This window comes from Ursus americanus, chromosome 21, assembly GCF_024610735.1.
Source record: "Ursus americanus isolate L20-20 chromosome 21, mUrsAme1.1.p, whole genome shotgun sequence".
In the NCBI taxonomy this organism is placed as follows: Eukaryota; Metazoa; Chordata; class Mammalia; order Carnivora; family Ursidae; genus Ursus; species Ursus americanus.
The window spans coordinates 27,773,844-27,800,129 of NC_142147.1; the positions used below are offsets into that span (position 1 = coordinate 27,773,844).

A 26,286-nucleotide genomic window follows, 5' to 3' on the forward strand; every position below is an offset into this window, starting at 1 on the left:
CCCTTCATTGAGTTAGAATCCCAAGGAGTTACTGACTTCCCCAATGGGGGAGACATTTCCTTTGGAGCTTCCTGGGCCTGCTTCTGCCCAGCCCCCACCTTCAGTGGCCACAGTGGGCTGCTCACCAGAAACCAGGTCTCCGTGGAGAGGCCCCTCAGAAAGTCACTGCTTCCCTGGGCCACATGCCTTGTGGTTGGCTCTCCCCAGGTCACAGGACCTGTAAAACCAAGTTCTTTTCCTTAGATGTTGGGTGTGGAAAGGGGTAAAGGGAGAATAGGAAGAGACAGTGACCTGGCTTCCTATTTACAGATGATCAGCCAAAGGCCATGCATAGAATCTGGCTTTCCAAGTGGGTGCAGTAAAACATCCAAAGTAAAGCGTCTTGGAGCTGGCGCTGCTGGAGCCCCTGGGAATGACAGCCAGGTACCCTGGGTGAGACATGAGAGGAAACCTTCACTCTTGACCTTGGGAACCAGCTCCCGAGTCTCCTTGTCACTTGTCTCAGAGCCCTTTGGTCGTTGAAAGAACTCACAGGCCCCTTTCTGTGCTCTGGCGTGTCACAGGCTTTGGAACCTGATAGACCTGGACATAGATCTCCTCTCTACTCACCTCTACTCACAAGATTGTGACCTTAGACAAGTCTTTACTTCTGCTAGTGTTGTTTCCCCACCCAGAAAATGTTCTCCTTATTGGAACGTGCTAGTTCCATTCCCTGATGGCTTTGTGGTTTGGCTTGGCTCCAGAAATCTGAGCTGCCGCGTGGAGAGGGCAGCTAAGGTTCTTGAACACAGAGTCTGAGAGGCCTTTTCTGAAGCTGCCGGCAGCAGCCAGAGGACCCTGGAAGAGCTGGCTGGAGCTGGGGCTTTCAGCAAGGAGCTGTGAGGCTCCGGGGCCAGGTCAGAACTGGGGCTAGCTGGATTTCGAGAAGATCTGGTGGGGACAGGCAGGCAGCCAGATTTAAGTGATTCCCGTGGCGTGGAGCCAGCGCACAGGGCCTCACTCTAAGCCTTGTTCCTGAATCTTGCCCGGACTCCCTTGCACATGGCATGGATTCAGACTCCTTTTCTCAGGGCCCATCCCCAAACTGCCAGCCTTTTCTCCCTGCTCTTGTCCGCCAGGACAGCACAAGGCCTCAGACTGTCCGTGCCCCCAGGGACCCTGGCTTTCATTTCATCCATAAGATACAGATGAAGGCAACTGCCCAGATGGCTGTATGGTGGGGGTGCTGAGCCCCGCACCTCTGCCTCCTGACACAATCAGGTTCTCTCCCTGATACCACAGTGGGAAGGATTGTTCATGGTTCACTGAGCTAACCCAGAAATGCCTCAGCTAGAGCCCATACCCAGGAGAGGAGGGGGCGAATCCCAGGGCAGAGGCCCAGCCCTCCCCCACCGACCTGTCTCTTGCTCAGAGGAGCTTGTCACAGGTACTCAGAGGGTAGAGAGCATCGGGTGAGGAGTCCTATCTATAGTCTCCTGTAATCTTTCCTCTGGGCCATTTTCTCTTCAGTTTCACCTGAAATTAACCTCACATAGCTGGACTCGGAACTTTCTAAGCCTGGTTCTTCCATTGAATCGCCATGGACTCCAGGGAAATAACTTTATGTCCTTGTTTACCTTCTGGCTAATAAGTGAGAGAGCGAGCTAATCTCTTGCTCTGCAGCCCCTGAGAGCTAGCTGTGGGTGGGTAGAGGGGAGAGCCCTTTCGTCCACCCTTTGGTTAAGTGGGTGTCTCCTCTACTGCTAGCTTTGTCTCCTCTGGGACTCGGGGGCGGGGCTGGGGGAGAGCATGTGTGTGTGTGTGCGCACGCAATTTATCTGCACATTACTTTTCCTCTCTGCAATTTCAGGGTCATGCTGCGGCAGCCTGGCGCCTGACGAGTGAGGGGGAACCTGCCAGGGGATTACTGCTAGCACGAGCTAACAGCAGGACAGCAGGCCTCAGGGGAGTGGGGATGGGCAGAGAAGCCTGCCTGCGAGGCTGGGCCGGTGGCACCAAGGAGGACTGGGCCCTGGCAGGGAGCTTGGCACACGCTCAGCTGACCCAGACGGCATTTGAAGCAGGTCCCTGCTGAGCAGCAGCTGTTCCCAGGCCCCAGAGGACCTCACAGCAGGAGCAGGAGCTCTGCGAACCCCTCTGCAACCACATTTGGGGCTGTGACCATCAGGAGACGAGACCAGCACCTCGAATGGGAAGCGGAAGGGCAGAACCTAGTGCACGGAGGATCTTGGTCTCTGCGGCAGTTTTCGGACGCCCACAGAGCTTCTTGGGTTTCTTCTCTCAGGACTGGGGCTTTGTTCCCTCCTCTGGCAGAGGGGTTGGGCCAGGAGGGCCAGCTTCGGTGGGGACAACTCTCGAATGGAATCCAGGCCACTTGAAGCCCATGTGCTGTCTGCTGTGATTGGGGTTCGAGGGCTTCCCCACTGCAGGGGACGAGGGGCCGCCTCCGTGTCTGCTCATGAACCACAAGGACCCCGAATGCTCCAGACTGGACCATTTCGAGCCACCAAAGAGGGGGGCCCCCAGAGCTGGCAGCCAGCAACCCCAAGGGACTAGAGGGCTGGGATGGACTGACCTCCCCCTCGCCAGGGCAGCGGGACAGTCAGAGCCTCTGTGGCCCAGCTAGTGACAGAGAGACCCGATGAAGCCATAAGCTGGCACTTGAGTGGCTCAGGGACAGGGGAGCCACTCCTGCCTACTGTGCTTTCTCCTTACATTGAGGGAGGGTGTGGTAAGGGACCCCTGCCTTTGTCCCCTCCTTAGCACGTGTCCCTATGCCCTTTGCACGTGGTGCCAGAAGACGCAGGCTTCGCTGTGGCTGGCCTGTCAGTGGGCTGGGAAAGGAGTGGCCACGGTGACACCCACCCGCCCACCAGGCTGGTGGTCTAGCCCCCCGGGGCGCCAAACCATGAAGTGCTCCCTGCGGGTGTGGTTCCTCTCCGTGGCCTTCCTGCTGGTGTTCATCATGTCACTCCTCTTCACCTACTCCCACCACAGCATGGCCACCTTGCCCTACCTGGACTCAGGAGCCCTGGGCGGGACCCATCGGGTGAAGCTGGTGCCTGGCTATGCCGGACTGCAGCGCCTCAGCAAGGAGGGGCTCACCGGCAAGAGCTGTGCCTGCCGCCGCTGCATGGGTGACACTGGCGCCTCTGACTGGTTTGATAGCCACTTCAACAGCAACATTTCCCCCGTGTGGACCCGAGAGAACATGGATCTGCCTCCAGATGTCCAGAGATGGTGGATGGTGAGAGCTGCGGCCCCTCCTGCCTCCCCTTTGCTGTCCCCTCTCCAGGGGTCTGTCCCCCTGTTTGGGAGTCACTCTTCAAGTCCCCCTGCCCCAGCCCTGGGATTTTGGCTGCCTGTCTTCTGGCCCCCAGAGATGTGACAAAGTATTAGGTCCATTTGACCAGAGCCATCTACTAGGGTCACAGATTCTGAAAGGCAGAGCAAGCTTTGACCTGGAAGGAGAGAGAACTATTTTCTAGTGCCTGTAGGGGCCAAGCAGAGACCAGAAATGCCTAGTACGCCCTGGAGGTCACATAGGAGAAACAGACCCCAAGGAGGAACATGGTGAGAGGTCAGGACCGTGTCGGGGAGAGGGTCTGCCCTTTATGAAGGAGGCAGCCACTCTCAGCTGCAGCAACTGCTGCTCTTGCAGGGATGTGACCCAGCACTGCTGCATCTTCTGACCCTTTAAGAGAACCTGGAAATCCACAGTTTTTTGCTAACTATCTTAATTTGTAAATATTGGCTCACAATAATTTTAAACACCATAAGGGCCACTCACTTGGTTTTTTACGATTGCTGGAAAAGACTTTCTCCTGGGCCAGGAGAGGAAAACATTGTCAGTTCCTCTGGGTGATAAGGGAGATGAAGGGGAGGGGATGAGGGGACAGGTGTGTCCATGCTTCCCTGCTCTTCTGGATCCTGTCACCTTTCTGCTGCTTTTAATTCCCTTTCATCCCTATCATCTCTGGAGTGCCACTCCCCAGGCTCTACCAGGGCCATCTGGTTGCCACACATGTCAGGTGGAACAGTGTCAGCACTTAGCCCAGGGGCCCAGAGGCTGCCTGCGTTGCCCACTGGGGGACTTGGGAGGCAGCTCATGGCTTCTGGTTTCCCCAGCTGGCAAGGGGGGAGGATGATGACTCCCCCTTTTGCTCACATTCCGAGAAGCAGCAAGGATGAGCTCACGCAATCAGGCTTACCAGAACAACTTACAGATCCCACTTCCTGACCCAGACTGTCTGAGTCCCTAAGAATGGGGAGGTCTACAGAGAAAGGGTGACCAGGAGCCCCACAGGCCAGTCCTGTAGCAGCCTGGAGCCCTTGGAGGGTTCTGCCTGTTAATCATAGCCACAGCCTTCGTTGTGTGGGGAAAATCAAGGTTCAGATAGTGCACAGGGTTTGCCCAAGGTCATAGGTCTCTGTGGTGGCTATCTGGAGCCAGAGCAGGACTCTAGGCAGAGGCAGACCCATGGATAGGCCAAGTCTCCTTCTTCCCTTAGGAATGGAACTCAGGGCCGTGTAAGCACCAAGCATGTCCCTCAGCCAAGATGCAGCAGAAGCCACTTCTCTCCTGCTCCCCACATTCACCCCCTTTTGCTGTGAACTTAGAAATTCTTGTCTCAGAGCGAAGCTTCCCTTTCGACTGAGTTTGTGTTCTTTTTCTTAGGAGCCCTTCCTGTGCTCAAAAGAAGAGGCAGAGAAGCAGGCCTACCCCGTCTCCTTCATTTATTCTGCCCCCTAAGCAGCTCCTGCTCCGTCATAACCCCTGTTATGGCTCAGACCACAGAGCATTTTCTTTGAAGAGAGGGAGTGGGGAGGGGCAGAGGGAGAGAGAGAATCTTAAGGAGGCTCCACGCCCAGCGCAGAGCCCGATGTGGGGCTCCATCTCACAACCCTGAGATCATGATATGAGCCGAAACCAAGAGCCAGATGCTTCACTGACTGAGCCTCCCAGGCAACCCCCACAGAACATATTAAAGCCCTAGTTTCTACCTTACTGCTTTGTGGCCTGTGGGCCAAGTCCAGTCTGTTCAATTTTTTTTTAATTGTTTAAGGATTTTATTTATTTATTTATTTATTTATTTATTTATTTATTTATTTATTTGACAGAGAGTGTGTGAGAGAGCAGAAGGAGGGGCAGAGGGAGAAGAAGAGAGAGAATCTGGAGTAGACTCTGTGTCTAGCACAGAACCCAACATGGGGCTGGATCCCAGGACCCAGAGGTCATGACCTGAGCTGAAATCAAGCCAGCCGCTCAACCAACTCGGCCACCCAGGCGCCCTTTTTTCTGCTCAGTATTTTAAAAATATTTGCATTCGTTACCAACACTTAGGAATGGGAATATTTCACATGAAATCTATATTTTCAGCTTCTCAAAAAAGGGGAAAATTTGGTCCTTTTACGCTCACAAAACCACATGGCATCAGTTGGCTGATGTCACTTGTTTTTGCCGGGGCCTCCTGTTTCCCATTGGCCCCATCTGCCACTTCACTCCTGAGCTTTGCTTGCCTGGCGTAGGCATTTGAGGGCTGCCCCAGCTTTGCCTCATGGTCTTTCAAGGTCACTGGTGGTGGGAAGTGCCGGGAACCAGTTTCATCCAGCCATTCTGACTTTGAAAGAATTGCTATACTTCACTGCCTTCCCTCCTCCTTCCCGCCCAGGGAATATGCCGTGGATACCACCTCAGATGCAGCTTTTGTGATCCTGAGCCCTCCGGCTAAGTCCCAGGGGCGCCCTCTGTAGGCTGGTTAGGAATGAGCCCCTGAACCTCACAGGGTTTTCCACATTAACCGCACCTCAAAGTGACTCTTCATGTGACTCATAGCTTCCCTGAGAGGACAGCAAAGCAGGGGCTCTCTGCTTTCTGCTTTGCAGTACCCGTTGGCCCCCGAGCCCCCTCCAGTGCAGTAGAGCGCTCCTGATGCGCAGGGCACCAGTCTCAGAAGGGGATATTGCTGTTGTCGGAGAAGGGGAACGTCGTCACTGCCGAGAGAATTTCTCTCCCTGACTGAGACTGGTGGGTGAGGGCAGCCAGGCAGGCAGGAATCCCTCCCTGCTCGCGTAATCCCCCCTCCTTCCTTCTCCCCTCGTGTCCACAGATGCTGCAGCCCCAGTTCAAGTCACACAACACCAACGAGGTGCTGGAGAAGCTGTTCCAGATAGTACCGGGGGAGAACCCATACCGTTTCCGGGACCCCCGCCAGTGCCGGCGCTGCGCAGTGGTGGGGAACTCAGGCAACCTGCGGGGCTCTGGCTACGGTCCGGATGTGGATGGGCACAACTTCATCATGAGGTGAGCCCGGGAGCCCAGGGGTGCACCCAGGACAGGCCTCCAGAAGGAGGGACTGGCCTCCTTAGCCTTGTGTGGCAGTGGAGGAGTTGCCCGGCGCTATGAGTCTCTGATACCAGAACCTTCTGTAAAGGCTCAGGTCTCTCTCTTTTTTGTTGGGTAGATGGGGAGGCAGAATTCCCATTCTATACTCTGCTTGAGGCCAGCACTCAGTTTCTAACTCTGAACTCCTCCTCAAATTGCTGAGAGTGGAGTCCTGGCTCTTTTCTGGTGAAAACTCCCACCAGAGGTCCTTCCACCTGCCCAGTCCCCTCAGTGCTGGGCCAAGAAAGAGGGCCCTACACTGTGTCTTGATTAATAGCCTCAGATGATTCCTTCTGGCAGACTCACAGAAGACAGAGGTCCTGGGCAAGAAGAGGAATTGCTCAGTGCTTGCTCTGGGCTACTGTCCCTTGATTTCATAAGGTTCAGATTATATGGGGGCAAATTCATTTAACAGACATCTGTGGCCAGCCTTGATGAAAGGAGAGAGGTTGGGAGGGCATTCATTTCAAAGACACAGAGCTATGAGCCTGGAAGTGAGCAGGGACTAGATGGTGGACTTGTGTTTTGTTTTGTTTTGTTTTGTTTTGTTTTGTTTTGTTTTGTTTTGTTTTGTTTTGAGTAGGCTCCATACCTAGGGCGGAGCCCAGCACAGGGCTGAGATTAAGACCTGAGCTGCGATAAGAGTCGCATGCTTAACTGACTGAACCACCCAGGTGCCCCTAGGTGGTAGACTTGTAACTTGAACATGGGCTGCTCATTCTGCTCCTGAACCTGTGTTTTCTGATTTCCTCCCTGACTTGGGGATGGGAAATGCCACGATGGGGATCCTTCCATCCCTCTCCCTGGTGGAAGGAGAGCCTTAAGAGTGAAGATGCTGAAAATGCCCAGTTTTCACTAAGCATCTCTTAGGATGAGCATTGCAGAAAGACCGGGTTCCCCAGGAGGCAGAAGGAAGGGCTTTGTCTTAGAAACTGTTGCTGTTTCCATGGCAACACCAAGGCAGCAGTATGTCTCTGAGGCTTTCACCGTTCCTTGCGAAACCTTTCTCATGTTGAGAATAGTGGGGGGTGGGGGAGAGGAGGGATGCTAGGCCTCATCCAGGAACCCAGAGCCACCTGAGATTCTCCCCATCCTCCAATCGCTGGCACTCCAAATGTGAGAGAAGCAAGCTGGTTGCTGGAGAGGGAGCCCTCTCCACCCAGACACAGTGGCACGAGGGGGAATGAGACGTCCATCACTTCTGTGCAGCCCTGGGACGCTCGGGAAGCCCAGGGAAATGCTCTTGTGTGCCTGAGGCTCCTGCCATCCCTGCCCTGCCACCTGTACCAAGTGGGTGCTTTTATTATGCATGTCGCTGATGGTTGGGAGGCTCCAGGGTGGATGCAGACAAAAAGGCTTGGCTGCTGTGACACCTGGGTGGTACCTGACCAGGCTGCAGAGAGGAATGTACAGAGCTTCCCTCACCCGGAGCAGGTTAGGAGATGTGCGTTTTGGAGTGGACCCCAGAATTACTTTGTGGCCGGGCTGACCCGGAGTGAATTGGCTCTTTGCTGATCTGTACGAAGAGCTAGATGGTAGTGGAGGTGACTCTTCACTTACAGGTATGTCTTGGTTTGGAGCCAGTGGGGGGGCCTCCCTGCTCCCTGGAAGCAGGACCAACATAAGACCCCACCGAGCTGGGTTACAGTGAGATGATGGCTCTACCCACATTTCCCTACACTTCTCCCCAGCTGCCTCCTCCTCCTGTATGTCTTCTGAGCTCTGCTGGCAACTCCAAATGGAGTTGAGCTGGTCCTGCCGCGGCCAGCCCGCAGATAGGTCCACAACTCCTAAAACAAGCACCTGTCAGATTGTAGGCTCACCATAAATACGTGAATGAATGAAAGAGACTAGGTGACCAGATGTGAAACCCTAAGCATGAATCCACATCCACCCTTCCCGTGCCTCTGCCCTCACGTGCTGCTTTGGCGGGTGGAGGCAACCAGGAACAGATAGAATCCTAGAATGCTTTTCCCCAGAGTCATGGAGATGTAGTTCATCCTCCGTCCTGTTCTGGCCCCTTTCCAGGGCTTGGCTTCTCAGGAATGAATCACAGCCTCCTCAAAAGCACACCCTGTGCCTACCCTCTACCTTGGAGGCTCTGAAACGTCTTTTTGGACCTCTTTCTCCATTCATTCCCAGACTTTTGAAAGCTGATGCCTGCCCAGCAAGTGGGAGGAACCCCAGGGAGGTGGAGGCAGTGATACTGCCTGACATGTCTAAGAAGTCAAAACCGTGGCTACAGATGCAGTGGAAAAGGCAGATGGGGGGGTAAGTGGGTATCTTTAGAGGCCAACCTGGGGCACTTGCAGCCCTTTGATCTGTGGGACTAGTTTCGCTTCTCCATGTCAGGTGAGATGAGGTTTGTTTCTTAGGTAGTCACCAGAATGAACCTTGACCCCAGCTCCTACCCAGTCCAAGCACAGCCAACTGGAGTGTCACCCAAGTCTTCTGCCTCCTGCTACCCCCTTACATACCCCTGGCTGCTGAGAAACACCATCCCTGTTAAGGCTTTCTCTCCAAACTGCTCTGTTCCTCACAGACCCCAGGGCTGATGTGGCAGGAGACAGATCCAGACTGTAGCTATGGTGACCACAGGACACACTAGTGCTGTGTGCAGAGCTGTAGGAGCCCAGCCAATGGTTATTAATACATGAGAGAAGATACTTCAGGCTCTTCTAAGAGACAACATCTCTGAACTCTAAAGACCAGGAGAACAGAGGGGCACCCAGACAGGAGGCAGAGAAGCAGTTAACCTAAAGAAATGGAGGCCAGAGCAGTTGGTCCTACAGGGAAGATTCTAGGCTTCTGCTTGAATGAGGCTAAAACAGAAGTGGCCAAGAACAAAGATTCACTCTCTAGTTCCAAATCAGGCCACTCTCAGGCTTTATGGCTTCCCAGCCCCAAATGCTCTTCGGTCCCTGAAGGGAAGGACAGCAGGGAGGTAGGAGGTACAGCAGTACCAGCAGCCATGGTGGGGCACCCTGGACACTCTCTCACTGCATCGTGCCATCAATGGGGCATGGGCAGGAGGAAGGCATTGTGGGAGCCCCAGTGGCCCAGGAGGTCTTCACCCAGCCCAGCTAGTGGTGCCAGCCACTGTAAGAACACGTAACGTTCATACTGGTTTTACAGAATAGGCATAAAAAGCAGGGAAAACACACAGAGACTTTGCTCCCTCTCTCCCAGGTCCCTTTGTCCCCATCGGAAGGCAAGATTGTAGTCACCTCCCTGAGTAGTCATGATTCCGCAAGGTGGTCCACGCAAGACAGGAATGTTCTCATAAACGGTCACAGCAGAAAAGCCCAACACGTTTGTATTCAAAGCTGGATCACCTGTTTTGAGATACTCACCGAAAGAGGGAGCTTTGATTTTATTGATCCTATGTTTTGCAACGGATGAAAGGAAGTAGAAGCCTTCTCGGCTTGTTATGCCCAGGAGGGTGGCAAGCCCGCTCTGGGTTTCTGGGTTCTTCCATGGCAGCATGGGACAGACAGAGCCACATTGCACATCACCAGGAGACAGCCGAGGTGGGTGCTGTCAGAACTTGGAGCATCCCTCTTGGCCTTGGAGCAGAAAGGCAGATGAGAAGCTGAAGTACAGGGACAGAGGGGCTGGGGCTGGCGGCATAGAGGCTGCCGTCCGGCCCAGGGGCTGAGAGAACGCTCAGCTTCTTGCTGTGCTTCCACCGTCTTCTAGGAAAGAGGACAGAACAGCCAGGTAAGGTTGAAGCTGTAGAAGGCTGCTCTTTTCTTTAAGAAAAAAAAAAAGTATGAGAATAATATGTTCTTGTTATTGGGGGGGGTAACCCAGAAATGTATACACTGAAAGATGAATTATTCCTCCCCATCCCATTTCCCAAGCGTAAGCTTTGTTACCAATTTTCGTACTCTTCCAGATTTTGTTACATTCATATACAAAAGTATGTTTTCCTTTCTTCCTTCTTCCTTTCTCTCTGCCTCCTTTTTCTGTCTGTTTTTACAAAAAAATGGTATCACACTATCCAGTTTTACGTTTTCCTTTTGTGTGTTGTTAATTCCCTCCTGCAGCACATAGTAGTATTCAACAGTATACATTAAAAGGAAAGAAGTGGGACAGATACCTCACACCACTTGTTTTTTTTTCACAACTTATTTTTTACCAGCACATGTAAATCTGCTTCATTCATTCTCATGGCTCTGTGGCGTTCCATATATGAGTGTGCCAAAATGTACTGACCAGTTCTTTATTGTTACGTTGATTCTCCTTTTCATGACTGTAAAAAATAATGCAGTGACTGTCTCTGTACACATGTCTTTGCGGTTGTAGGCAACCATTTCTGTAGGATATCTAGAAATGGAGTGGCTGGGTCAAAGTGTACACCCATTTACATTTTTGATGGCTAGCACCAAATTGTCCTCTCAAAATCTTCTACCGGTTTCCATGGCGGCTGCTTCTCATGTCACCCTCTTGTCTCTGCAGGATGAATCAGGCGCCAACCGTGGGCTTTGAGCAGGATGTTGGCAGCCGAACCACCCACCATTTCATGTACCCCGAGAGCGCCAAGAACCTGCCCGCCAACGTCAGCTTTGTGTTGGTGCCCTTCAAAGCTCTGGACCTACTCTGGATTGCCAGCGCTTTGTCCACGGGCCAGATCCGATTGTAAGTCACTCTGCTGACTGGGAGTGGAATCTGGGGGACAGGAGCATTTTGATAGGGCTCTTAGAATTCTTGTAACTGAATATTTTCACCAAGAGGGGCTGGTGAGGAGGGAGGCCATCATAGGGAGGGCCCAAAATGGTGGGTTAGCTGAGGCCACAGCCCATTCGGTGTCACTTCCTGCATAGTGACAGCCAACATACTGGTGGTAGAAAGGGGTCTCCTTTCCAGGAGGTGGTTCCTGACTGTGGGAACTCTGCCTTCTGAGAGTTTTCTTTAGAGGCAGTTGCTGGAACCTCGGGAAATTCCATTCGCCAAATATTTTTCTTTTTCTTTTTCTTTTAATTGAAGTATAGTTGACACACATGTTACGTTAGTTTCATCACCAAGTATTTTTCTAACAGCTTTATTGAGGTATAATTCACATGCCATACAACTCACACATTTAAAGTATAAAAGTCAGTGGCTTTTATTAAATACAGTGTTGTGTAACCATCAGAATTTATTTTAGAACACCTTCATCTTCTTAAAGATGAAGATTAGGGGTGCCTAGGCGGCTCAGTTGGTTAAGCATCTGCCTTTGGCTCAGGTCATGATGCCAGGGTCCTGGGATCGAGCCCCACATCAGGTTCCTTGCACAACGGGGAATGTGCTTCTCCTTCTACCCCTGTTTGTGCTCTTTCTTTCTCTCAAATAAATAAATAAAATCTTAAAAAAAAAAAAGATGAAGATTTAAGATCTAAAGATACTTCTGTATCCCTTAGCCATCACCCTCGCTCCCTCCATCCCTACCTTCCAGCCCTAGGCAACAACCACTAACCTGCTATCTCACCATGTTTGTGTGTGTGTGTGTGTGCGCGCGCGTGTGTGCATGCGTGAAAATATATATAACATATAGGGCACTTGGCTGCCTCAGTTGGTGGAGCATGTGACTCTTGATCTCAGAGTTGTGAGTTCAAGCCCCATGTTGGGTGTAGAGTTTACTTAAAAAGCAAAAATAAGTAAAAATTAACTTCCTCAGGGCACTGCCCACATTCTCCACCAAAAATATAAATAAGCCAAAAAACTGTATATAACATAAAATGTATTTTAACCACATAGTTCAGTAGCATTAAGTACATTTACTTCGTTGTACAGAATCACCCTATCCATCTTCAGAACTTCTTCACAATTTCAGATGGAAATTGTATCCATTAAACAATAATTCCCCATTTCCCCCACTCCCTAGGCCCCTGATAACCACTAGTCTTTCTGTCTCTATGATTTCACTGTTGTCAGTACTTCATGTAAGTCGAATCAGAGTGTCCTTTTGTGTCTGATTTCACTTAGCATAATGTTTTCAAGGTTTATCCATGTTGTAGCATGTACAGGATTTCATTCCTTTTTAAAGCTGGATAGTATTTCATATTTTATTTATCCATTCACCCATCAGTAGACAGGCTGTTTCCACCTTTTGCCTGCTGTCACCACATTTTTTTTAAATCTTTTTTTAAAAAAGATGTTATTTATTTGTTAGAGCACAAGTGGGAGGGGAAGAGGGAGAGGGAGAGAGAAACTCAAGCAGACTCTGAGCTGAATGAGAACCTGACACAGGGCTCGAGCTCACGACCCTGAGATCACAACCTGAGCTGAAACCAAGAGTCAGACATGTAACCAGCTGAGCCACCCAGGCACTCCTGCCACCACTTTTTTTTTTTTTAAGATTTTATTTATTTGAGAGAGAGAGAGCATGAGCAGTGGCAGAGTTGGCAAGGGGAGGAGGGACAAGCAAACTCCCTGCTGAGCACAAAGCCTGATGCAGGACTGGATCCCAGGATCCTAAAATCATGACCGGAGCCAAAGTCAGACACTCAACCAACTGTGCCACCCAGGTGCCCCACCACATATTTTTTAAACACAGAAATATAAATTATAGTTTCTTAGACATTATCTTGTGTTTGGGAGACATAAGGGCTAAAATAAGTGCCATTGAATTTAAGTCCCGTAATACTTAGAAAAGGAGTGTAGATTATAGGTGCCATGACTGGCTAACAGGAAGGAGGGATTTGTGCCAAATGTGAGGATAGTAATGAGAGGGTCATCTTGGGCAGAAGACACATAGTGGCTGTGAAATAATTGGCTAAATCAAGTAGGGAGTTCACAGCTAAGTGTTGTGGAAAGAAAAGTTGGGGCTGGGTAATGGAATGCCCCAGTGTTTGTCTAAAACATCCTCATTTTCTCCTGAAGGACATGGGCAGCCCCTGAAGGTTTCTGAGCAAGGTACTGCAGTGATGTGCTATGGGAAGCAGTCTGGAGGCAGGGGATCTGTTGTAAGGTTATCATCACTCAGGCCTGTGAGGGAAGAAAGGCATTTCTGAGCCTTTCTAGATCCCCAGGGCCATCTAAATGTTATTTTTCTCTCTGCTTGAAGCACCTATGCGCCAGTGAAGTCCTTCCTTCGAGTGGACAAAGAAAAGGTAAGCTCTCTTCTCCTCCGCCTTCTTCATCCCCATCTCATTGGAAACAGTACAGATTTGACTCACGGTGTGCCTGGTCTGGTGGCTCAGGTGTCCCCCAGTGCCCTTCCAGAACATTCAGAATATCCCCACCCCCCATGTGCTGGTATGCCTGACCCCCTCAGAGGCCATAGGAACCAAGGAACATGGACCAACAGGGCCACTGGCAAGCATGGAGGAACTGGCAGAAGCTGCTCAGAGCCTGACCTGAGTCTCCAGGCCCCCAAAGCTCCTCATGTATCTGTTCCCTTTTCTCCTCCCAGGTTCAGATCTACAACCCAGCCTTCTTCAAGTACATCCACGACCGCTGGACAGAGCATCACGGGCGGTACCCATCCACAGGGATGCTGGTGCTCTTCTTTGCCCTGCATGTGTGTGATGAGGTGGGTAGCCCAGTGTGAGGGGTATAATAGGGATACCCATGGAGCAGAGGGAGCCTTCTTACTGCTTAGCAGAGCAAGAGGAATGCGTTTTTGTAGGCAGAAACCAAGTGGCTCTGATTTCCCCCATTTCTAGGCTGTAAAGTATACATCTTCATTTCCCAAAGTCATTATGTTCATGATTTTACCAAATCTGAAATCACTTCAGTGAAGTTAAATTTATTTTTAAAATAGACTCCTACCACCATAATTGGTTATTACTAGACATAAAGAAAAAAAAATCAAAAATATAAAAAGAAACGATGTAGTTAAGTTCCAGCGGATGGTCTTCTCCCACAGCTGTGGGCCCCAGGCCTGCTGTGTGTGTTAGACCTGGAGGCCAGTCGTTCAAGGGGCCGCTTCTCACTAGCAACGGGGCTGCTGGGCCATGCTCAGCAGCGCTCACGCCCAGCACACCCACTTCCACCAGTAAATTCAATTTGTGGAATACTGAAAAGTGTTCATTACAAAACGGCAACAGCCACAAAACCAAAACCAGAAGGGGCGTTAGGAAGGTTGGAAAGCTGTCCCAGCCCTAGACTGAGGCGCCCTGCTGCAGGGAGACGGGTGTCGGAACCGAAAGGGAGCAGCAGTGTCCCCCGGGCAGTGTCCTGACTTCAGGCCTGGGCGTCCCGTCTTCCCGGTGCCTCCCGTGCTCTGCGAACCGTCTGCCGTCGGGTCGCCACGGCCCCTTTGTCCTAGCCCACCACCGACCCGAGGCTCTCCCGGTCCCCGACGCGGGGTGACGTGCGCCGCCCTCCCCTGCAGGTGAACGTGTACGGGTTCGGGGCCGACAGCCGGGGCAACTGGCACCACTACTGGGAGAATAACCGGTACGCGGGCGAGTTCCGGAAGACGGGAGTGCACGACGCCGACTTCGAGGCCCACATCATCGACATGCTGGCCAAGGCCAGCAAGATCGAGGTCTACCGAGGCAACTGAACCCGGCCTTGCCGCGACCCTTCCGGCCCAGCCGCAAGGCGGCGGCGCGCGCTCCTAGCCGGGACTCCGAGCCAGCCGGAGGGCGGTGGCCTCGGTGAGGGCGCGGCGCCCCGTTGGGCGTCTCCAGGCCTTGGGAGCAACGCCAGGCCGCAGTCTGGACCAATCATGCTGCAAGTACAGCAAGCGCCGGCTGTTCCCCACCAATCAGGTGACTCTGGGGGCTGGCCCGGGCCTGGCACCCAATCAGCGCTGCAGTCGGAGCGGAGGCTCTTTCTCCCAACCAATCATGCGACTCAAGGAGAACTTCCGGCGCTCGGTCCCGTCTCCTCCAATCAATGGCCTTCGGAGGCGGGCCGGCGGCCGCTGAATCCCCACTCCCCTATGCTTTGGGTAGGATTTTATTTCATGCTTTTTAAGGAGTAGTGTGGTTGGTTCCGGCGTCAGTGAAGTACTTTCCTCAGGCTCTGCAGGAGGAGTGTCAGTTGCCTGTCGGCCTTATTTGGCCGGGGGCACCGAAGAAGAAACGGTGGGGAAGGTGCGGGGCGGCGGCGGCTGGGCTTCCCTTTGCTGGGGGGGTCCCTCGTGACCTCGGAGTGGGCGGAAGGGAGTTGGCCGTTCCTTTCTGGTGGTCTAGGGGAGATCAGGTGGTTTCCAGGGAGCGCGCTTTCATCCCAGGGGAAAAGCTAGAGCCCTCTCAAACCTCTTCAGGCCTCAGAGAATTTTGGACCCCATATTTCCTTTATCTGTCAGGCTTAGATGGGTGAGTGTAAACCCACCAAAGAAATGCAGTGATGTGTGGGTCCCCTCATCCTCCCTTCTCCCTATCCCCACCTTTGGCCACCCTATGGAATGGCCTTTCTGACCAGGGCATTGAGCATCTCACCAGAAAATGAGAACTGTGTTCACCCCTTTGCTGGGGGGGAGGGGGCGGGGGTGGAATTCGCCTAGAGCCTAACTGTGGAACACAGGTGTAAGGAACAGGGCAGGGGACAAGGAAGCCCCGTCACTTCAGATGTAAGGTGCTTCTCACTCTCGTGTACTCTCGGCCCCTTACTGTTTACCCACAACATTTTTAGTGTCTCTCCTTTGGCCCTGGGCCTTCTCACCAGCCTACTTGTCCTGGGGGGGAAAAAAATCAAAACTTACCCTGAGACTGGGGGGGGGGGCACTGCTGCTTCTCCACCTCCTACCCCCTCTCGCGCGTCTTTGGCCGGCTCTAGGGAGAGGAAGCAACACGGGAAAGAAGGCTGGAGATGGGGAGGCCAGCTGCCTGGTGCATGCACCTTTTTCCTTCACCCATCACCCCAAAGAGGAGTAGGAAACCTCTTGCTTGGGGGTGAAATTTGCTTTGGTCTCCTAATTTAATTAACTTGAGGTTACCAGGGATGGCTGACCAACAAAGATTCTTTTAAAATTCTAAGCTGGCCATGCAAATAGCTGGGATCCTAGCTGGGGAGGAGTAGACTTGCCTGCCTGCATGCCTCCTCTCCTGCCCATGCATCCCCTTCCCCGTGCTCACTTCCTGCCTCCTCTCTCTAACCCATTTTCATTTCCAGCTCTAGAAGAGCAGGGATGCTAACAAGCAGGGGTTACAACTGGAAGTTACTTGCATGACTGAACCCAGCTTAAGTCCCTAGAGGAAGCTGCTGATGGTATTCTCACCCTTCGAGGTTGGGGAAGTTTTGGAGGGGGGAAAGGGCTTCTGTGAAGCTTCCAAACCACTATTCAGATCCCGCTTCCCAACAGTGAGGAACACAAATACCACGCTTTATCTTAGTGAGTTGATACCATCAAGCAGCCTCCTGGCCATTGGTGTAGTTCCTGCAGCTGGCTGGGGGAACAGTAACACAGGGGAGTATATTAGAGGATTGGGGCAGGGCAGTGGGCACCCCTAAAGTTAATATATTGAGAACTTAGCTTGAGTCTGTTTCTTCCCAATTCCAAAAGTAGGATGAGTAAAGAGGGTGGATTTGGGGGTCCTATAGTGGAATGCCTGTCTCAGCACCTCCCCCACCATTTTAGAGAGTCAAGGCACCAGCCCTTCTTGCCAGTCTCATCTCAGTGCTTCCTGAAGAGGCTGTTCAGAGTGTTTAGAAGATGAAAAAACAATGCAATTATGCCAAACAGTATTGAGCAGAATAATTTATTTCCTTTTCGTTCCTTTCTCTTCTTTTTGTTTTGTTTTGTTTAAAACATTAATAAATCCCCTTTCTGGAAGAGGTAGGTCCCAGCATCCAGCCCAGATCTCCTTTTCTGCAATAGTTATTTAAACAAATGTTTTTTTTTTTAATTTTTCTTCCCTTTCTCTCTCTTTCTGAATTAAAAAGAACAAAAAAATTATATAGTCATTTGTCTATTCTGAAATGGGTCCGATCATGGAAAGAAGGCATATCTGTCACTTGGGAGCTGTGACTGAGTAATGACTAAGAACATCGGGTGGAATGTATGAAGGAGGAAGAGAATGATTCCCAGACACCCGCCCCTTCTACATGAAGCCTCCCAACCCTGGACTGCCAGAGATGCCCTCTGAAATGGTGGTTCTTCACCACTGTCTTTTGGGGCATCTGAGTGGATCAGCAGGGCAGGGGCCCCATAGCATGCACACCCAGCAGGCATCAGGATGGGGCTTTCCCCCCTACATTTCCAGGTTCTGCAGATGCTGTAGGTGTGGGTTGGCAGGAAATGAACAGAACGGTAGGAGCAGGAGCCACAGGCTTCTGAGGCACCTCCTCATACCATTTCCTTGGACTCTCTGCATCCCTTCAGCCTACTTCCATCATGCAATGGAATGCCTCTGAACATCCAATTTTACAGTTGCAGTGGATCATATAATATGGATCTAACAACGGATAGCTTAGAGTCTAAAATCACTTGGTGTCCTGCAGTTCGGTTTGTGCCAATGCCCAAGAGCAAGCCAGGAGTTGCTTTTCAGATGGAGAATACTTTTTGGTGGAGGGAGGTATTGGTCTTTTTCTAAAACCCTAGAACTTGGGGCTGTAATTCTCTTATTTGGAGTTTTCAGAGACTTCACACATCTCTGTCTACCACAGATGCTCAAGTAACATTTGATTGGCTGAGCCCCAAGGCCTGGTGACAGGACAGTGCATGCATAGCCTGGACTGCTGAGAACCATTTCTTGTCTGGGTCCCACTCAGCTGCCTTATAGGTCACTATAATTGGTTGGAACAGCACTCCCAAATACCGTACCCGTTGTGTCCAGAATCAAGAGTCCCACCAAATTGTGTATCCTTTTTTTCCATGTTGGCCAAGAACTGTGTTGCTCTGATCCCACAAAGATACCACATCTGGAAGCACAGGTTACCAGTACCATTCGATTGCATTTGCAATAAGCTACTATCAATTTCTAAGGCTCAAGATGGTGAGTAATGGGATGAGGAAGAAATCACCCACCCCTGTATAGCTTCAGTTTGACGGCAGCACCAGTCTACAGACCCTGCCAGAGTGTGGGTTTTGTTTTTTTGTTTTTTTTTTTTTACTTTTGACTTACTATCTTGGAGATAGTTCCGGGACTTTTGTTTGGCCCATCCTTCATAATCATCCTCATTCCATGGGTCAGGTTATCAATATGGGGATTTTGCTGGCTAGTAATGTCTCGCTTTCCTTTTGGGACTGAGGAAATTACAGGCATGACTAATATTTTTGCACTTTGCAGATAGCATTTTTGTTTTGTTTTGTTTTTACAAATTGAAGTTTTGTGGTACCCCTGTGGCGAGCAAGTCTTGTCTGTGCCATTTTTCCAACAGTGTTTGCTCACTTTGTGTCTCTATCACATTTTGGCAATTCTCACAGTATTTCAAATTTTTTCATTATATTTGGCATAGTAATCAGTGATCAATGATTACAGCTTGCTGAAACCTCAGAAGATGGTTAGCATTTTTTAGCAATAAAGTATTTTTAATTAAGGCATATAACAGTTTTATACATAATACTACTGCACACTTAATAAACTGTAGTATAGTGTAAGTATAACATATGTACTAGGAAACCAGACAATTCTTTAGACTTGCTTTATTGTGCTATTCACTTTATTGCTGTGGTCTGGAAGGTAACCTGCAATATCTCAGAAGTATGTCTGTACCCTTTTTTTTTAAGGTAGGCTCCACACCCAGTGTGGAGCCCAACGTGAGGCTTGAAATCATGACCAGGAGATCAAGACCTGAGCTGAGATCAAGGGTCAGATGCTTAACCAACTGAGCCACCCAGGCACCCCAAGTATGCTTGTACCTTAAAATGGGTCTGTGGTCTCCTTGGACCCGCCATTAAATGGACTTGGATCAGAGCTTCATCGGTCCTTTGCTGTAATAAGCCCCGACTCTTATGGGTGGACAACTTTGGTGTTCAGATGTCAGAACTAGTATCTGATAATTCCTGAAGCTCTGGGTATTTCCCTTTCCCTAGTGCACTGTCACTTCAGAAAATGGGTCCCTCTGGAGAGGCTTGGGGAAGATTCAAGCTATACACCTGAGCTATGTCAGAGAGTCACTTCTCAAAGGACCCTGGGATTCCGTTGAAAAAGTGGTTCCATGTGTGCCCTGATTTCGGTCTGGGAACTGGGTGAGAAGCTGTGAATCCCCATCACTGTGACTCAGTTTTCTCAGTGCTCCTCAAATTTGTCCTCCCATGCGCAATAAGCAGAAGCTTAGGAGGCTGCCTAGCATCTATGCCATTTCTAGAGACCCTAATGGTCCATTAACTTATCCAAATCCTTGTAGGTCAAAACTCCAGTTACCATACTGTGGATTGTTGTGGTGAATGTACCTACCATCTCAAGCAGTTAGGCACTAGTTAGACACGTCTTTTTGGCCTTTATCATGTTGGGATCACATTATTCTCTGACTTACACATGACAGCCACCACAGAGTTCCTCAAAGATGTTGGTGTACCAATCACTACTGAGTTTTTTAAATTAAGTTTTTAAACTATTTTTATCATGGGATATAAAACTTCTATGCAGAAAAGAGCATAAAGATAAATGTACAAAAATAGATCATGAGTTATTTTTTAAAAGCTCCGTAATGGAAATTTATTTGGCAAAGCAAAGATAGGATAATATTATCTAGAATAAATATATTTATAGATATATAGATAGATTTCTGTGGTAAAGGAAAAGCAATTCCCACTGCCATTCGGTTATTGAAATGGACTAAAGAAAAGGAGAAAAGAGGTGGTCGAGCACGTTATATGGAAGAATTAGAAAAAATAGAATGTTTATTTTTCCAGGTTCATTGAGATATAATGGACATATAACATTGTGTAAGTATATAAGGTATATAACATAGTGCTTTTATATGTGTATAGATTACAAAATGATTACCACAATAAGGTTAGTTCACCATCTTGTATCGCTAAAATTTTGTGTGTGTGTGGTAAGAACTTTTAAAATCTACTCTTAGCAAGTTTCAAACATACAATATTGTCAACTACAGTCACCATGCTGTACGTTATATCCCCACAACTTATGTTATAACTAGAAGTTTATAGCTTTTGACCATTTTCACCCCCTATCCCCATTCCCAGCAACCACCAATCTGCTGTTTCTATGAGTTTGTTTTTTCAAGATTCCACCTATTAAAAAAAAAGAAAAGAAAAAAGATCTCACCCAAAGTGAGATCATATAATATTTCTGTCTTACTTCACTTAGCATAATGCCCTCAGGGTCCATCCATGTCATTACAAGTGGCATGATTTCCTTTTTTATGACTAACTCATACTCTATTGTATACACCCACACCTATACCCACACACCACACCACATTTTCTTTCTTTATCCATTGATGGGCACTTGGGTTGTTTCCATGTCTTGGCTGTTGTAGGTAGTGCTGCTTTGAACATGAAGTAGAGATAGCTCTTTAAGACCATGATTTCATTTCCTTCAGATAAATACCCTGAAGTGGAATTACTGGGTTACAGAATAGTTTTTTTTTTAAGATTTTATTTATTTATTTGAGAGAGAGAGAGAGAATGAGAGATAGCACGAAATGGGGGAGGGTCAGAGGGAGCAGCAGACTCCCTGCTGAGCGAGGAGCCAGATGCTGACTCAATCCTGGGTCTCCTGGATCATGATCTGAGCCCAAGGCAGTCGCTTAACCAACTGAGCCACCCAGACACCCCTATAGAATAGTTCTTTATTCACAGGCAAAAGAATGAAACTCGATTGATCCCTGTCTTCTATCACTCATGAAAATTAACTCCAGATAGATTAAGGACTTAAATGTAAGATCTGAAGCCATAAAACTCCTAGAAGAAAACATAGGGGAAAAGCTCCTTGACGTTGATCTTGCCAGTGATTTTATGGATATGATGTTGAAGGCACAAGCAACAAAAGCAAAACAAGTGTGACTACATCAAACTACAAAGCTTCTGCACGGCAAAAACAACAACAACAAAAATCAGCAAGATGATAAAGCAACCTCCAGAATGGAAGAAAATATTGGCAAACCACACACCTGATAAGGGGCTAATATCCAAAATATGTAAGGAACGTCTACAACTCGATACCAGAGAGAGAGAGAGAGAGAGAGAGAGATAGAGATAGATATTCTGTTTAAAAAGTGGGCAGAGGATCTGAACAGACAATTTTCCAAAGAAGATATTCAGATGGCTAACAGGTACATAAAAAGCTGCTCAACACCACTAATCCTCAGGGAAATGCAAATCAAAATGAGTTATCACCTCACACCTGTTAGGGCGGCTGTTGTAGAAAAGATGAGAGAGGAGAGCCTGAGTGGCTCAGTCGATGAAGTGGCCAGTTAAGCGCCCAACTCTCGGTTTCAGCTCAGGTCATGATCTCCTGGGTCTTGAGATTGAGCCCCGCATCAGTCCGTCAGGCTCCCCCGCTCAGCGGGGAGTCTGCTTGAAGATTCCTTCCCTTTGCCCCTCCCCCCAAATAAAGAGATAAATCTTAAAAAAAAAAAAAAAGAAGTGCTGGTGAGGATGAGGGGAAAAGGGAGGCCTCGTGGTGGGAAGGTAAATGGGTGCAGCTTTGTAGCTGGTTTTTGGATTGGGATTTTTTTCATGCTCTGTATAGTACCCTGTATTGCTAAATATGGGAGCTTTTTCATCCTGTTTGTGTATGTTCCAAACATTGTTAAATTCCTTTTCTACTGATATAATTGCCCCCATTTCATTTGTCCATGGGAGTTGATCCCTTTTTCATTCCTTCCTTGTAGGTCAGAGGGGTTGTGGGACGGAAAGTTCAGTATGCTTGATGTTTGCTCATGTACTTAGTAGACACCTTTTGCCTCCTTGGTTTCCCTCTGTCTCCACAGAGTAGGTTTTTTTTTGTGGTTGCTTATTGAACCCCTCTCTGTCATGATGGAGGCTTTTTAAATGGGAATTGAACATTGTTTTCTCTTCTGAAATAGTGGATCAAGAAACTGCTTGGGAACTTTGTGTATATGGATGGGGCTTACCTGCTATTCGGGTTGGCATTAGGGTGGCTGGACAGGGAACCAGCCATTCCATGGCGAGGAGGGGTAAGGATGAGCTAGTTTATGTTACAGTAACAAACACCCCTGAAACTCCCAGTGGCTCAAAACAGCAATGTTTATTTCTCACTCAAGCCACATTTCCATCCTGGGGCTCTCTGCTTCTCATGGTCACTCGAGGACCCAGACTGGTAGGGGTATACCATCTGTGATGGATCTGGGGTCTCAGGGGCAGGGAAAAGAGAATCTGGTGAACCACATACTGGCTCTCAAGATGTACACATTTCCTTGATGCTGAAGAAGTCCCAAGGCCATGCCTGAGTTTAGCAGAGATGTGTAACCCTTCTCTGGGTGAAGCCCCATGTTTGGATGAGCAGTAATACCGTCTATGACACAGAGGGCTCTTTGGAGAGAAGTGCCTGGATTGATGGCCTCGTCAGGGGTGGATGGATGCCAGGGAAGGGAAGGAAGGGGTTAAGGATTTTCCCCCATCACACAAACAGCTGGAGGCTGCCTTCAGCAGGCATGGGGCTGCTTCCGGTGACACCTTTGGCAAGGTTAGGAAACCTCTCTCCCTGCTAGGTGAGGGAAAAGATGAGATCCTAAACCTGTATTTTTAAAAATTAAAATATTCTTTTCTGAGTGTGATTTTAGAATCAGTGCCCCTTCTCACTACCCTTCCAGAAAAATCACAGCTTCCGCAGCAAATCTATGCCTGGATGACAGCTAACCCATGAAACTGCAAGAAGATGCCCCCTCTCCCCATTCTTGCTGAACCATGGGTATTAGGACCAGACTGTTCCTCTGAAAATATAGAATCAACACCTTTCATCTAACCACTCTTTCCGTTCTGGAGAATAATACAGGCTCTTTCTGGCAGCATGGCTTCTCTCCAGGGAGAAGGCTTGGTGAGGTAGAGCGAACATATGGTGTCTGCATTCAGAGGAAGCTGAGTTTAATCCTCTCTTTGCTATACTCTAACTTTCTCTCTTTCTTACGTTAAAAAAATAACATTCGTCACAAAAATAATTCAAGCAGTTCATAAACATATAAAGTAAAACATGGAAAGCCTTCCTGCAATATTTCATTTATAACTGTCATAAAATGGGGAAAGGGAATCAGAAGGAACTCTGCCCCCTTCTGACCACTTACCTTGTCTCCCAGGCTTTGTCTCCACAGCTCTTCCTGTGAAACCTGTTTCCATGAACCGCCACACTAAAGACCATTCAAGGGAAGGGTCTGGAATCTCAGCTTTCTTTGCTATGAAGGATAACTAAACTTTAAGATTTGAGCATACTTAAAAACGTTTTTTGAAATATCAGAGTCACCTTAACCAAGTCATCAAAATTAACATCACCAGTCTATACTACATACATGATTAAATAATTTAATAAATGGGAAAGAGACAACTCTCTCACGTAGAAGAATTCCAAATAATTTATGTAACTACTCTGCCCCCCAAGGAGTGGGGAGTATGGCTCCCCACACCTCAGATGTGTACGGTGACTTCCTTTCAAAGAGGAAGGTATGGAAGGGAGAAGAATGTAATTTTACAGTGGAAAAACCTGACAAAGAGTACCTCTACCAGGTCATGACTGATGTCATGATTATATGTGCATTTGGTATGATGTGATGAAAATGAAAATTTACCTCTGTGGTCCTCCTTTATTTATTTATTTGAAAGAGTAGGGAGGCAGAGAGAGAGAGAGAGGGATATCCTCAGACTCCCCGCAGAGCCTGGAGCCCAATGAGATGCGGGGTTAGACGAAGGGCTCCATCCCAGGACCCTGAGATCATGACCCAACTCAAAACCAAGAGTTGGATACCCAACTGACTGAGCTACCCAGGTGCCCCAATTTATTTTTTTTAAAGGTTGTATTTTTAAGTAATTTCTACACCCAACACGGGGCTCAAACTCACAGTCTTGAGTCAAGAGTCGTTTTCTCCACTGACTGAGCCAGCCAGGCACCCTCAAGAGTATAATTAGGATTTTATTATTTTATTTTTTTAAAAGATTATATTTCAGAGAGCACAAGCGGGGGGGGGGGGCAGAAGAGGGAGAAGCAGACTCCCCACTGAGCAGGGACCCCCCCCCCCCAGGATCATAACCTGAGCTGAAAGCAGATGCTTAACCAACTAAGCCACCCAGGCGCCCCTAATTAGGATTTTAATCTAGGATTCCCATTTATTGACTTAATCTCAATGACTACCTTCCTCTTTTCTAAAATTTCTAATATTATTTATTGTTTTATTTCTATTTTATGCTGATGAATTGTCTAAAAACAAAACCCTGATTTGTAGTTTGCGAATTTCAGTGGTAAACACTCCCAGCACCGCCAGTTTCCAGTTTCCAGTCACTAACAGGCAGCTTGTGTTGAGTTTCAGGACGCCACTGTTTTTGTCTAAATTTATTTAATAATTTCGTGCTCTTTTTTAGTGAAATGCATTTTTTTCTTTAAGCATTCAAACACACTTAAAGTCTTTTATTAGGCCATTCCATAAAAGTAGTTTTATCTGGGGTGAATTTGATTTTTGTTTGCACTCTTTCTTAGCATAGATTTCTTCCTGCTGACAATCCACAGGTGGGTTTAGCAGTTCTCCATTCAGCTCCTGCCCTTTTGGCTTTTTTTTTTTTTTTAAGATTTTATTTATTTATTTGACAGAGATAGACAGCCAGCGAGAGAGGGAACACAAGCAGGGGGAGTGGGAGAGGAAGAAGCAGGCTCATAGCGGAGGAGCCTGACATGGGGCTCGATCCCAGAACGCCGGGATCACGCCCTGAGCCGAAGGCAGACTCTTAACCGCTGTGCCACCCAGGCGCCCCCCTTTTGGCTTTTATTCTAGAACTAGGTCTGCTGACATTCAGTAATCTGGGAATATCACAGAGCAGGCAGAGTCAACAGGATTGTGTCAACTGCCTGTTTTAAAAAGGGGTGGGTGGTCCAAGTCCTCCCACCGCCTTCATGGGTCTGGCTGGGTCTTAATAAAAGTCTCACATCCAGCCAGTGTGCAGGTCAAGTTCCAGGCCGGCTCCCTCCCAGCAGCGAGCCTGGCTTTGGTTCCAGTCTTGTATGTGATGCTTCCACTGCCCTCTACTCCACAGGACCTAAGAGCCGGTAGCTACTCTGGTTCTGAACTGGAGCCCAGCAAGCTTTGGGCTTCAGCCCTGCCTCACCACTTTGCATTTTTACTCCAATGCTGGTCCAAAGAAATATTCAACTTGCTTTTGGGTCAAGCAGGGTGTTTTCTGGTTTTTACCTTTTCTTTTCTTTTTTTTTTTAATTTTTTTTAAAGATTTTATTTATTTATTCGACAGAGAGAGAGACAGCCAGTGAGAGAGGGAACACAAGCAGGGGGAGTGGGAGAGGAAGAAGCAGGCTCATAGCGGAGGAGCCTGATGTGGGGCTCGATCCCATAACGCCGGGATCACGCCCTGAGCCGAAGGCAGACGCCCAACCGCTGTGCCACCCAGGCGCCCCTTTACCTTTTCTGTATCACTGTTGTTTTGGGGTCAAAGTGGGTATCACTTAACCGGAATGCTGGTACCCCACCTGACCTCCTCCCCTCTTCTTCCCTTGCCCCATCTCCCTTGAGTACTCTTCCCCCCTCCTTTTGTCCCGTCTCTCCGCAATCTGGCTCCCCTCCTTGCTGACCTTTCTTCTCTAAACCCCTCTCCAACCTCCAGCTTGCACCCACCCCTCACACACTTGCAGGCACTCGCTTGCACCTGGCGACACCTGCAGGGACACCCAGCCTTTCATTCACTCACATCCGTTCCCAGTAGACCCTTTGTATTCTCACTCCCTAAGGGGCATGGACTCCAGCCCACACCCACAGCTCTGCCACCCACTCACTCTCGACAACCACCTGCAGCAAATAAGCAGGGAGAAACATTTAAAGATCTACAAGAATTTAGAAAATTTACTCCCCAAGAATTGCCACTGTAGGAAACGTGAATA

General features: G+C 49.0%; 1 protein-coding gene across 7 annotated transcripts in view; it reads left to right on the forward strand.

Moving 5' to 3' along the window:
- Positions 1-22,975, forward strand: part of ST3GAL2 (ST3 beta-galactoside alpha-2,3-sialyltransferase 2) — a 52,046-nt gene extending 29,071 nt beyond the window's left edge. For 4 of the 7 annotated variants that reach the window (XM_087870602.1, XM_045810254.2, XM_045810256.2 and 1 more), the window contains 6 exons: positions 1,850-3,247; positions 6,111-6,304; positions 10,847-11,026; positions 13,434-13,479; positions 13,782-13,901; positions 14,706-17,219. In XM_087870602.1, the coding sequence (XP_087726728.1) occupies positions 2,909-3,247; positions 6,111-6,304; positions 10,847-11,026; positions 13,434-13,479; positions 13,782-13,901; positions 14,706-14,879 (1,053 nt within the window). In that variant the 5' untranslated portion in view covers positions 1,850-2,908 and the 3' untranslated portion in view covers positions 14,880-17,219. Of the gene's footprint in view, positions 1-1,849; positions 3,248-6,110; positions 6,305-10,846; positions 11,027-13,433; positions 13,480-13,781; positions 13,902-14,705; positions 17,220-18,149 lie in introns of those variants that run through there. The other 3 variants (XR_015728071.1, XR_015728070.1, XR_015728069.1) reach the window with 3 other exon arrangements.
- Positions 22,976-26,286: the final 3,311 nt, after the last annotated feature.